The sequence below is a fragment of the Aotus nancymaae genome, unplaced genomic scaffold, assembly GCF_030222135.1.
Source record: "Aotus nancymaae isolate 86718 unplaced genomic scaffold, 86718_ANA_hifiasm-v0.15.2.pri h1tg000004l, whole genome shotgun sequence".
Lineage (NCBI taxonomy): Eukaryota > Metazoa > Chordata > Mammalia > Primates > Aotidae > Aotus > Aotus nancymaae.
This window is the reverse complement of record NW_026988415.1, coordinates 31,661,056-31,675,350: the sequence shown is the minus strand read 5'-3', so window position 1 is coordinate 31,675,350 and position 14,295 is coordinate 31,661,056. Positions and strand designations below refer to the sequence as shown.

The window sequence follows — 14,295 nt, the reverse complement described above, 5'->3', positions numbered from 1 at the left end:
TCCAATTAAACCTCTTTACTTCCCAGTCTCAGATATGTCTTTATCAGAAGCATGAAAATGGATTAAAATCATTTTAAAATTAAACTTATAGATCTATATATAAAGATTCTTACAATCTATTGTTTTCTCACTGATTTTAGTAAAACAAAAACAGCTAAATTTAAGGAAACTCCTAGATAATTTTTGGGTTTTGTTTTGTTTTGCTTTACTGATTTCTAAATAATTAGTTTTAATATTTCAACATTTCTAGTAGGTCTATTTTAACGTGGCCTTAAAGTGTTTTAAACTTTAAGATTCAGATTTTACTGTATTACCTAAATATATACTGAGGTTTTTTCTTTTTCCCTCTGTAAGAGGCTGAAAGTGAAATGTGCTTTGGTAAATATGCACCAATAGTGTGTGAAAATGCATGTGTGTATTTGATGTGCTAAAAGGGGAGCTTCATGCAGTGGGAAACAATAGAAGCAGTTCCTAAGCAAGGAGAAAAGCATGGCCATTAAAACATACTTCACATTCTCATTGTATTAATCTATATGCTGGTTAGCTTATGGCATAGAATAAAATCATGCTATCATAAATTGAAGAGAAAAGCTGAATAACAGGATATTTCAGATATTATTTTACTTTCAATCTGATATATGCTCTAGTATTTTATTGAAATACATGTTGAACAAGTATTTGAATTTATAAATATATGATGGTATTAATTTTGGAAAAATGTATTCAATGTAAAAATAAAATTTATTTATTTAAGTTCTTTTTTTTTTTTTACACAAAATTAATGTTTATTCCACCTCTGTGTCATATTCCTAGATCCTTCACCAATGTTACATGAGGAAAAAAACAAAAGCAAAACAAATGAAAAACTGAAATCAGAATCACTAATATTATCAAGTAGGGAAACAAATAAATCAAAATCTAGCAGCCATCAGCAAGAGTACAGCAAAGACAATGCTGTAAAAAGAAACAAAGAAAATTGCTAGAAAACTGTATGCATCATAATATTTCAAACCAGCAAAATATGCTCCTGCATACAATAGAACATCAACAGAATTTTTTTCCTGTAAAGTAGGGAAATGCCAAGTTGTTTTCTGAATATTGTGGATAGGTAAAATGTGTATGTAATTAATGGTAATTCTACTGAACTATTACAGAGTGGGCCAGGAACACATTTATGGATTCTGGGGATGTGTACTGTAATTCTTTGATTGGGATAGGGGACACTCTAGCCAAAAATATATGTGTGTGTGTATATATATATATATGAACACAGAAGCACAAAACAAAGGCAAATGAGACTTATCTTATATTTAGCAACATTTACATGGAAATCAAATTTAAATGCAGTCCACTCTGCTTTTGGAAGTGGCTTTGGTTCAGCTCCCAAATCTCCATTGCTTGACGCAGCCTCCTATGAGAATACTCAGAAGGTGTCTTCTTAAACAACAAACCTATTTTTAGTAGTGGAGACCCTCTTACTACCTGTGTCTGCGTGGGACTGATAACCAATCACTATCTTTGGAGGAAGTCCTAACCTTTCCTTGTATACCCTCCCTATATGTGTAACAGCTTCTCTGTTTTCACATTCAGTAGTCCATATTGCTATCTTATCTCCTTTAGCTCTAACATTAACAACAGCGCCACATACATCGTCACTGTAGTCATCAAAAGATTCTCCAATAAGGCACAGCAGTGTCTCTAGCCAAAAGCGATCGAGGTCACTTCGTCTCTTCTGTTTGTTCAATGTAATTAGCCATCGTCCTCCCCGTTTGTTTTTCTCATCTTCCCACATAGGCTCAATACCATCCTTAAAAAGTGAGTAGTCACAGCCAGGCATTAAATTACTAGACAACTGCATATGGTTGTACAGAGCCCAAAAGTCTTCAATGGTATCAAACTTAGAGATCTGTTGTAGGTTTGCTTGCCAAGTTTTGCTTTTATCATTTTTTAAAAACCAGAGTGCCCATCTGTTCTGCAGAGGATGTTTAATATAGTGTTCTGGATTAGCGACCTCCTGATTAGATTCTGGTTTTTCCTCTTCTGTAGCCGGGGGATTAGGAGTAGGGGTGGTTTCCGGTTCGACAGTCGCCATCTTAGATCGATCTTATTTAAGTTCTTTTTATATTGTTTATCTTCTGGCTTGTTACCTGATTATCTCAATTGCTTGAATGTGTTTTCATTTTAATTATTTTTGATAAATCACATCTAAGGAACAGAATCAAATTGATAATCATTAGTGCAATAAAGTAGAATTTTTAGCTTTGTCTTTGTATATTTTACTTTCACAGGTAATATTTGTCTGGTAACTAATACAATTTCATAGACCTGATTATGGCACAATTCCATATCCTGACTGGGGAGTTGCTCTATGCTGGCGCATAATTATTTTCTGCATTATTTCAATTCCAATTATGGCTATCATAAAAATAATTCAGGCTAAAGAAACATCTTTCAAGTGAGTGCATTAAAATTTTTTATACTTTATACAAAGTACTTATGACTAAAGCGAAGACTAATTTACTCACATGATATCATATGAGAATATATGAGATGAAATTAATTACTCCTTCTTGGCTTCTTCTTCTATACCTGACAACCATCTGTTACTAGTGCATAACATGGTATACATGGCATTATGTTCTTTTTATTTTTATGGTCAGGCTGTTTATTAAGCAGGCAACCACATATTCAAGTTAGACTATAGAAATGTTTGCAAATCAAACATCATGTGATCTAAAAGGACCATGCATAACATCAAAAATGGACACCTGTGCATTCAATAAAAAGTTAATTTAAACAGGCCGGGGGCAGTGGCTCATGCCTGTAATCCCAGCACTTTGGGAGGCTGAGGTGGGCGGATCACAAGGTCAAGAGATCGAGACCATTCTGGCCAACATGGTGAAACTCTGTATCTACTAAAAATACAAAAATTAGCTGGGTGTGGTGGCGTGTACCTGTAATCCCAGCTACTCAGTAGGCTGAGGCAGGAGAATTGCTTGAACCCAGGAGGCGGAGGCTGCAGTGAGCCGAGATCTCGATCTCGCCACTGCACTCCAGCCTGGCGCCTGGCGACGGAATGAAACTCTCAAAAAATAAAAAAAGTTAATTTAAACATACATAGTCTAGCTCATTCTAGAGGGATACAAACATCTGGGGCCATATATGTATCTAATTTTCTTTCAGAAAACTTTTTTTATAAAGGTGATGTATTGAGATAATTTTTAAAAATATCTGACAATTATGAATGGTCCCAGTTTTACAAAATGTGATTTCCAGGATAAGAAACTGAAAAACAGACAACTCTTCAGAGAGTGTTTTATATTATACAAACAAATTTTATAGAAAAATGATCTAGCAAATGCTTTAGTTTAGAATATTTATGTTTTTCCCAATTCTTTATACTTTTATTAACACACTTACAAAAAAATAACATTCAAACACTGAGAAAATTAAATAACTTTGGAAGCAGAGCTCATTGTTTTCTGCTTACATATAAGTGACAATTCTGGGCTGTTGGCACAAAATAATGGACATTCATAAAACCCTTACTACTGTATATCAAACATAAGTTAAAATCATAGGCACTAGTTTATCAAATCCACGTTTCTTCTGTAAGACTAACCACAGTAAATCCTTAGATTTTCTCAAACAGAAAAATTGCAATACACAAAGCCTTTCCAGTAAAAAGGCAACTTTTTTTCTTTTTAGGAAACTAAAAGTCAGTGGTGTGTGGTAGTACAACAGCAGGTAAAATAATACTTTACCAAACTCATATCCAAAATACATTTTAACAAGTGATGAAACATTTTAATTTAAAAAAGACATTCTTTTCTGAAGCAGCTATTTAAAAACAAAGTTAAATAACCTGAATAGTCCTTTTGAAACTGATTATCTAACTTAAAAAGTGTAATGTGTTTCATAATACAGTTAAAATTCCTTTTAATTATTAGATTGCAGCATATTTTTTTTTAATGTTGCACTGAAAACTAAGACTTGTTTTGTTTTGTATGTGTTTTTTAAAAGAGACAGTAGCTAGTTCTTTCTTTTACTTACTTAGGAGATAACCCCCTCTTAAAAGAAGAGTCTTTATCTTCCTCTGAAAAGCAGCATTTTTTAGTTCATTATCATGTAGAAATCTGACGCCACACTTTCCTGAGCCACCCCATCACCCTCAAATTCAAGGATAAAGTTTCTTCCTTGTATTATACACCAAATATATAGTACTGGCAGGTTAAATCTCCAGCCGCTTGTACTAAATGAATGACTCCGCTCTGGTCAAGCTGATAGACTACCATGGAGGTCATAACAGAATGGAAGTCCTGGTTTTAAGTTTTTATCATTCTCTCAACCTATCAACCTTAATAATGTTCTGAATATCAAGCCTTCCACTTGTCTCTCCCAATCTCTTTTGCCAACTTACGGACTGTCTTTATCAAGAAATGAACTTATGTTCAAATCTCTAAAAACTTTTATATGAACTAACTACCAATATGTTAGAGGTGTTCAAATTAAGTATTTAAAAACAGACCTCATAATAAATAATAAGAGGCCTGCTACAGAAGGAAGTTTTGCTCTAGTAAGAGTCTGATAAAAACTGAAATAGGCAATTTCAAGGGTGTATTAAGAGCCATTAGAGAGCAACTATTTATCAGGTTAGAATCATATGTAGTAGGTTTGTTACCAAAAATGCAAAAACTGATTTAAGGCAGAATCTAAGTCAAAAGGGAAAGAATTTTCAATAGACATTTTATACAGTTACTCAGTTTAAAGTGGATCAACTTAAGTAGGATTTAGCAGGCTATATTTTCCTACTAGATAATAGACCATTATGCCATGTAATAGCAACAATATAACTGTCATCACCAGAGATTTTGTAGGTTAAGCGCATAGATTTCTTCCTCCTCTCTCTCTCATTGTATGGTTTTGTTCCAGGTTGTGAGCACTGAGGTGGTGTTATATCAAGAATAAAGACACATGCTACTTGTTCTTTCCTATCATATTCTTTATATATTTTCTGTGTTTCTCTATACTAGACTATAAGCTCTTTGTGGGAGAAGTCTGGTCTTACTTGTTGCTGTATCCTCAGGCCTTACTACAGTGCTTAGCATATGACAGCTATGACATCTATACCTGTGCTGAGTTGTCCCTGAAGATGTCACAAAGCAAATGACCTGTTTGCTTTATATCCATAATCACTACTTTTGAAACCTTATCTGGTTAGAATATACATCCTACTAGTGTTTTTATGCTGCATTAAGTCTGGTAAATATCTGGAACCCGCTCTAGACCCTGAGTCATCTTTCTTCCATGGAGGTCTAGGGGGATAAAGTTTATTATGATATCTCAGTATGAAAATGAGAAAGTAGGTTCAGGAGTCTTAGATTTAAGTAAATTAGCAAGTCCTCACAACAATGGATCCAAATCAATGGTTTTGTCCTGGAACTTTTTTTCCTTTGTTCTTGAAACATATTCCAGGTACACACTGATTTAGATCCTTACCTCACACTCATCCTAAGGCCAGCATAGAAATATCTGAGAAGTCAGTGAAGGTACAGAGTAGTCACGCTGTTACTGTAATGGGTTCACATATCTTGTTTTGAATTCATTTACATACTCAGTTATTTTGGTTTAGTAGTTAATATACTTCTATTAACAACTAGTTACATTTGATTATATTTTTTTCTTGGTAAACTGTACATTAATAAGTATTCAGATGAGTACTTTTTACCTTTCTATGGTTCTTATTGTTAGTAAAGAAAAAAAATTTAAAGTACAGTTTAATATTTACTTGTTTACAGATCATAGCACTTAAATTCTATCACAAGAAGTTTTCTTTTCTTTTTTTTTTTTCTTTTTGGCATTTCGGTGCCTTGTAAGTTGCTGCAGAGCAGCTTCTAACTGGGGGCCATATCTGGAACAACATTGTGGGGAGAGATATAAAGGCATGACAGATTCCAAAAAGAGTCTGACAATGAAATACCTACTGTTAGTGGCAGCAGAAAACCAGAATGAAATCTCATTGAAAAAAAAATGTGATATTTTTAAGAATGGGGGAAACTTTTATTTGTATGTTAAATGAGTAGGGAAATGTACATACTATATCCATGATAGTATGATTCTTTTCACATTCAAGCAGGAATGCAATATAAAAATGTGAATTTCTTAGTGCTCAGTCGTGTGCTTAGTATATTTCTTTTTGGATTATCTATCTGTAAAACAGACATATACAAATAACAGTCTCCATATCATAATTATATTTTTATAAATAGTATCATGTCTAATACATTGAAGGCTTTTTTTAGCTAATTACTTAGAAAAGTTACATTTTCCATTACACAAGTTTTCAAAATATTATTTACTTGTATTTTCTTAATCTACAATCTTTCTTTTCCACAAATCTGTGGGGAATATAAATCAGTACACTTAAAAGAAAGCGTTAAAACTTAAGGCCTCATTTAATTAGAAATGTGATACATATATGGACAAATGTATTATGAATACTGTAAGAGGATTGTAGCTTAATATTTTTATCTAAATATGTTTTAAAAGTCATGCATTTGTTACAGTTCATGTTTTCTGTGTGAACTTAGTAGCTAACGTTCTTTATGAAGAGTGACATAAGAGAAAAATAAGGATCCTATGGCCAGTAAGAAATTTAGAAAATGAAATTTCTAGTACTTCTCCCATATACAATCTTTCTTCTGTGGGTTATTTGGAACAAAACTATGACCCATTTAATTTCTACTGGGTTTCACACAATTAAGAGTTGTTCATTACACCCTCCGAAATACACGTTTTATTTCAAACAGCATATGGACTGAAATATTAATGAGAAAATGGCTTTAATCAAATCTAGCATTTTATGATTGTGATACCTGACAGAGTGCTTTTGTCTTAGATGAATAAGTTATTACTTACAGGTGATAACTTGCTTACATACTATTAGAAGATAAACTTGTCAAACTTGTCAAGAATGAGAAAAGTCAAATTAGAAAGTCCTATGTCCTAGTTTCCTTACAAAAAATAAATAAATATATTACTAAGAGCTTTATATTTTTTATATATTATATACTGACGACAATTGGTTTAAGCATCACAACCTATGATGATAAACACTGCCTACATATATAGAGAACTTTCATCAATTCTTAAGTTTCTTAAAAAAGGGTTCAGGGAACTTATAAAACTGAAATTATATGGAATATTTTCTGTGTGTATGTCTACATGCATTTTTCTAGGGATAGAGTCCATGGTTTTCTTCAGAATATCAAAGAAACCTGTGACCTAAAGAAGTTTAAGTACCACATGCACTACTGCTGACATTTTGTGCTTGGAAAGTGAGTGACGATAGAAGGAATAATTTTTCTTACATATTTTAAATTGTTTTCTCTTTCTTGTAATCAAAGATGAAAGGAGTAATAAATTAAGGGGTTTCTTTAATTTATACTGGTAATTTATCTAGGGGGAGGGAACATGAAAGTAGGTTAATAGGTAGGCCTCTAATTGAATTACTCCAGTAAGTTATGTACATATGTATAAGATGAAATTGCTCATTCGAAGGTTTCCTTTGAAGGCAGGTCAAATGCTGCTTAGTAAACTTTAAGAGATTGTTAATTCCTTAGTTATACCAGATTTTATAAAATAATATTTTAAATAGATGGCTAACTAGAGGTTAGAAATACTTTTCCTTAACTTTAATCCACATTATCTTTCATGCATTCCACAACCACATTTTGGTACTATTTAAGGTGTGCAATTTTCCATAGGTGACTTTTGCAATTCAGGGAAGATCTGGGCATTTTAAATGAAAGAATATCTAATTGGGAAAAGTGTTAAGGAAAGAAATCCCTTTCAAAAGCTGACCACAAAGAATACTTAAAAGTTTTTGTCACTATCTTCACAAATGTGTAAAGCACAGATATTAACAGAGTACTTGGCATATTGTAGGGTGCTCAGTGATAGTTTTTATTATTATACCCAGATTCAACAATGGCAAGAAACACCATTCTACATAATGGAAAACATTTCCATCAAATCCCACTTACTTTAATGCAAACTTGGAGGCAATTTATGATATTGTATTGTAAACCATTAATGACAACTGTTTTTCACAGTTGAGTGAAGGTAAAATCACTATATCTCAACTAGAATCTGTTTACTGTAGCTTATTTATTGTTAAGAAACTTTTGAACTGTTTTTGTTTCTCTATTGTGCTTTTATTCCTTCTCCAATAAATATATTTTAGCCATATGTAATCAATTACTTAAAGTATAAGTAAGAAACTTGGTAACCATCTGGATTTTTTGTATCTGACATGTCATCCCCTCTCTCTTAAAAAATAAGTCATTTAGGGGCCGGGCACGGTGGCTCATGCCTGTAATCCCAGCACTTTGGGAGGCCGAGGCGGGTGGATCATGAGATCAAGAGATCGAGACCATCCTGGTCAACATGGTAAAACCCCGTCTCTACTAAAAACACAAAAAATTAGCTAGGCATGGTGGGGCGTGCCTGTAATCCCAGCTACTCAGGAGGCTGAGGCAGGAGAATTGCCTGAACCCAGGAGACGGAGTTTGCGGTGAGCCGAGATCGCACCATTGCACTCCAGCCTGGGTAACAAGAGCGAAACTCCGTCTCAAAAAAAAAAAAAAAAAAAAAAAAACATTTAGTAACAACACACGATCAAATGAGTCTACTCAGTGTCTTTAAGGATTTCCACCACATGCATTACATCCTGTATGCTTTTAGGTGGATTTCCGGTTAGCTGATGCACCTCTTACACCCTTGGAAACCAGGATATGTTCCAGTTCAGCCAGTTCGTATTCTACCATACTGAGGTTTACCAATATTCGTTTCTGCATGGCTATGGAGTTTGGGAAAGTATTTAAAATATCCCGAGAGAGGTTGTTGACTGAAAGATGGTTGTCTGTGTTGCTGTTAACCTAGTAGAAGAGGGTCTTACTAGTGCAAAAGCAGTTGAATATGACGACATTTCGCCAGTTGACATTTCACCAGTTGATATTCCGTCAGTGTTTCTCCATAAAGGAAGGGAATTATACATATGCAGTTTATCGAATTAAGCATTTTCCAAACTATCGAACAACTTGGCTAATTTTGGTTACCAAAATAAACTGATTTCCCCTAAGAGATAGAGACTAAAAATGTATTGAATTACTACATTAATTCAAAAATATATTATTCTAAAACCAGACTGAGAAAAAATATATATGAAAGTAGCCTTTCGTGTTAATGTTCCATATCTTTCTGTACATTTCCTGAGCAGTCCAGTAGGTAAATATATAAACCCTGTCTTTGACTCTTACCTAAAAGCACTTCACTTGTGACTTTAACATCAAGAAATCCACATTCACACTTGAATTATTTGTGAATGCCCAAAAGTGCGCATAAAATAAAGATGGTGAGATTAGCAAACAGACACGTCGGGGAGGAGAAGCAAGAGAAGAGAGAAGGTACAGATTCTTAAAGTGGGAGATAGTGGTGGGGAATAGGCACTTACAGCTGCACATTACTCTCTAATGAGTGAAAAGCTGACCACATAACTTAGGGACTTGGGGATTTTTCGAAGAGACCACAATTGTCAAATCACTGGTTAGAATACAGGAATTGCGGGAGTAAGGGGTAAAAGTCTGGGGCTCCTTCCAGCGGAAGAGAAGAAAGATATCCCTTTACCGCTCACTTTACTATATTTTACTCTCTTACATACACACTCCCCGGTCCATATATTCATCTACCTTCATCTAATTCAAATCTCTCTTACATTCACCATTACCTGAAAGCGATTTTCCCAGAAGACGAACATCAAGGCACACGGAATGCCGCTCGCTAGAGGTAAAATGATTCACATGGCTCCTCTTCGGCCTCTTCTCTCTCCTCGGGTTGGACCCCCAAGGCTGGTATTTAGGAATCAGTGGGCCTCGTACAAGTGGGATGGTCTGTGTTGTCCTGCTTTATATACTGAAGAGGGCAGGAGACGTCACAGTTGGGCACGCACGTGGTGGTGCTGCATCACAATAAGATGACCTAACAACCACCCCTTCAGGAAACCAGGCAGCACTTAGTAACTGCCCACCTGGTCAGTGTCAGGTCCTTACAGAGGAGAGTGAAAGACAGTGAGGACGTTTGGGATTTCTGGGAAGCTGAAATGTGGTAGAAGTACAGGCTCCATATATATTGGTTAAATAGAGTATATAAAAAACTGACCAGGCGCGGTGACTCACGCCTGTAATCCAAGCACATTGTGAGGCCAAGGCGGGTGGATCACGAGGTCAGGCGTTCGAGATCAGCCTGGCCAATATGGTGAAACCCTGTCTCTACTAAAAAAAACTACAAAAAATTAGCCAGGCGTGGTGGCACACACCTCTAGTCCCAGCTACTTGGGAGGCTGACGCAGGAAAATCGCTTAAACCCAGGAGGCGGAGGTTGCAGTGAGCCGAGATTGTGTCACTGCACTCCACCTTGGCGACAGAGCGAGACTCAAAAAAAAAAAAAAAAAAAATCCTAAAAATATGTCTTTGCTGCAAACACTCCTTTATTTACTTCAAAAACAAGACAGAAATGCACTGTAAAGAGTAGTTACCCACAAATCATCTTTGCCAGAAACTACTTACTCCACACTCACATTGCTATTTTAGAATTTACTCCAACCCTAGTCACATTGGCATAATTATGTACGTTTGTGTCATTTTACAGTTTAATAAGTAATTTTGGAGACATTTTCACACATAAGCCTCACAACAAATTTATACTAAAGATATTATTTTTTTAATTTCACATTTATGTCATTTTTTTAAAAATTATTTATCAACTTTCATTTTAACTTCTGGGATATACGTGCAGGATGTGCAGGTTTGTTACACAGGTAATCATGTGCCGTGGTGGTTTCCTGCATAGATCAACCCATCACCCAGGTATTAACCCCAGCACCCATTAGCAGCTCTTCCTGATGCTCTCCCCTCACTCATTCCTGCCTGCCCCTCACAGGTCATGGTGTGTTTTGTTACCCCCTACCATGTGTCCATGTGTTCTTATCATTCAGCTCACACTTACAAGTGAGAATATGTGGTGTTTGGTTCTCCAGAGCCAAGGTATTTTTACTACTGTGTCTATTTTTGCAAATGTGGAAACAGATCCAGGTGTTAAACTCATTTAAAACTATTAGCAAAAGCAGGACTTGAATCTGTGGAGATTGGGCCCTGAGATAAACTCCACCATACCATCCTTATCCACATGATCTTCACCTCCACTCTGATTTGTGAGCATCAGGTGTTTAATATTCTCCAGCAAAGGAATTGAACAGTGTAGTTGGATTTGTATTAATGGGAGGTAGCACGTACAGGAATCATTGCACTAGACAAGTTAGAAATGTTCAAGAAATTTAGTTAAATGTGACTATAGATACAGAAAGCAGGCAGAGAAATGCTGTAAAGGGAAGGGTGTGGTCCCTGGCTAGGGCTCCACCCCCCCAGGCCTGTGCCCATGGATGTAGGTTCTCACAGGCATTTCTGTTTTCTTGGCAAATAGTTTATTTCCCAAGACAACGTTGGCCTTCCATGTCCCCATGCTGTGCCTATAAAAAATACTGGACACCCTAGCAGGCACAGACACAAGTGGCTGGATGTCCAGAGGAGCACACCAGCAGAACCCACAAGACACTGCATGTTGAGAGAATGTTGATGGGTGAGAGCATACTGACAGGCACTGATAGGAAAACTGGCAGACCATTGACTGGTGGAACAATGCAGAATCTGTTTGGGGTGTTTGGAGGGGAGCCCAGATGCTGAGTGGCCCAACTTTAGGGGAAAACCACCTTTCCACTCCATCTCCCTTTGGCTCCTCCATCTGCTGAGAACTACTTCCACTCAATAAAACCTTTTGCTCATTCTCCAAGCCCATGTGTGATCCAGTTTTTCTGGTGCACAAAGGCAAGAACTCTGGATACAGGAAATTCTCTGTCCTTGCAATAAGGCAGAGGGTCTAACTGAGCTGTTTAACGCAAGCCGCCTATAGATACCAAAACTAAAAGAGCATATGGTAACACGTGCTCTCTAGGGCCTTAGGAGCTGTAAACATTCACCCCTAGATGCTGCCATGAGGTTAAGCCCCCCAACTTGCCCATTTGCTTGCTCTGCCTAGGGGTTTTGTGCAACAAGGCACCAGAGAAGCGAGCCACACCGCCATCACACACGCCCTGTGAGGGGGACAAGGGAACTTTTCTCCATTCACTGTGACACTGACCTAAGACCCAGAACTTAAAAACAATAGCCACCATAATCTCAAGGTGATCATCCAAATGCAACCCAGTAACTCTGCTAAACAACACTCATTTTCATATATATGGAAGGGGAGTAATTATATTTTTGTTTTTCTTATATCACACCATTTCCTAGTTATGAGTACAAACCTTAACATTTTATTAATTCAAATACTATTTATTAAACACATACTAGACACTGTGTTGTATTTTAAGAATTTGATTATGAGCAAAAATAAAGTCTTTCTCCACCTGGAATGTGCATGCTAGTGTAAGAGACAGATATTAATCAAATACAGAAATGCATGTGAAAGTGCTGAGATAAATAGTACCAAGGAGTATGTAGTATATGGGATCTAAAGGGGAGTGAAGCACCTGGCTTTATGGCTTACTCAATGGGATGGATAGAAAATGACCAAGTATGGAGCTGCTGATCATTAATTTAGTCTTGGACACATCAAATTTGAGGTGACTTTGAGACAGGAAATAAATGGAGATAAGTTAAGACATAAATATGTGAGTCATCTGCATATAAATGATAATTGAAACTCTAGATATAAAAGAAATTTCTTCATGTCGGTGTATGGAGTATAAATGAAGAGAAGTTTGAATAGAGCTTTGAAAGATGTTAATATTTAATGGCTGGGCAATGATATTTCTATTAGTTTGTGAGTTTTCTGATATCTAAATTTCCTGTTTCATTGAATAAAAGTCAGTGAAGCCCATTAACCTTATCTCTAACAATAGGATTTTGAATTTTGATCCTACTGGTATTTAAGTGAAAACCACAGAGATCTTGGATAATATTCTCATCGAACACATTAGAGTACTGTTGCTAATCATTGATTTCTTAATTTTATTTTTAATTGTAATACATATATAACATAGAATTTAACATTTTAATCAATTTTAAGTGTACAGTTTTGTGGCAATAGCTACATTCACGTGGTTGTGCGACCAACACAACAATCCATTGCCAGAGCTTTTTCATCTTCTCAAGCTGAAACTCTGTATTTATGAAACATTAACTTCCCATTTTCCTCTTTCCCTAGTTCTTAACAACCACCATTCTATTTTTTGTCTCTATTAATTTGACTACATTAGATACTTCATACAAGTGGAATTATGCAATATTTGTCCTGTTCTGAATGGCTTATTTCAATAAGCGTAATATACTCAAGGTTCATCCATGTTGTAGCATGTGTCAGAATTTTCTTTCTTTCATGAAGGGAGGGCTGAATAACATTCCACTGTATGTGTATACCATGTTTGGCTTAGCTATTCTTCTGTTGATAAACTCTTGTGTTGTTTTCATGTTTTAGTATTATAATTAATGCTGCTTTGAACATGAATGTACAAATATATCTTCAAGACCCTGCTTTTTTTTATTTGGGTATATATCCAGATGTGAAATTGCTGGATAATACAGTAATTCTATTTTTAATTTTTTCAGGAACTTCATAGTGTTTTCCATGGCAGGTACACCATTTTATATTTTCACTAACAGTGCACAAGGTTTCTAGTATCTCCATATTCTCCTCAACACATGTTATTTTCTTTTTTCTTTCTTTTGTGTATATAGTAGACATCCTAATGGTTATTAAGGGATTTCATCGTGACTTTGATTTACTTTTATGATTAGTGATGTCGAGTGTCTTATCATTTGCTTATATCTTTGGAGAAACCTCTACTCAAGTTGTTTGCCCGGTTTTTAATTTGTTTGTTTCCTGTTGCTGAGTTGTAGACGTTCTTTATATATTCTGGATACCAATCTCTTATTAGATATATGACTTGGAAATATTTTCTCTGTTCCTGTGTGTTGCTTTTTCACTTTTTTAATGGTGTTCCTTAATGCACAAAAGTTTTTAATTTAAATGAAGTCCACTTTACCTATTTTTTTCTTTGTTACCTGTAATTTTGTTGTCATATCCAGGAAATTACTGCCAAATCTAACATGAAGTTTTCCTCAAATATTTTCTTGAAGAGTATTATAGCCTTACCCCTTAAGTTTTGTTTCTTGATCGCTT

The 14,295-nt window shown here is 35.5% G+C and overlaps 2 protein-coding genes and 1 pseudogene across 2 annotated transcripts; 1 reads left to right on the top strand and 2 right to left on the bottom strand.

The window, feature by feature from the left end:
- Positions 1 to 6,012, top strand: part of LOC105733763 (sodium- and chloride-dependent neutral and basic amino acid transporter B(0+)-like) — a 33,930-nt pseudogene extending 27,918 nt beyond the window's left edge.
- Positions 1,424 to 2,102, bottom strand: LOC105733600 (eukaryotic translation initiation factor 4E-like). Its single transcript, XM_064384661.1, has one exon. The coding sequence runs from the start codon at positions 2,090 to 2,092 to the stop codon at positions 1,439 to 1,441; it is 654 nt and encodes a 217-aa protein (XP_064240731.1). The 5' UTR covers positions 2,093 to 2,102; the 3' UTR covers positions 1,424 to 1,438.
- A 2,729-nt stretch (positions 6,013 to 8,741) lies between the features above and the next one.
- CT83 (cancer/testis antigen 83) lies at positions 8,742 to 9,862 on the bottom strand. The gene is given in 3 exon segments (XM_012476478.2): positions 8,742 to 8,941; positions 8,944 to 9,006; positions 9,790 to 9,862. Coding segments are annotated over 3 exon segments (336 nt in total).
- Between the last annotated feature and the right edge of the window lie 4,433 nt (positions 9,863 to 14,295).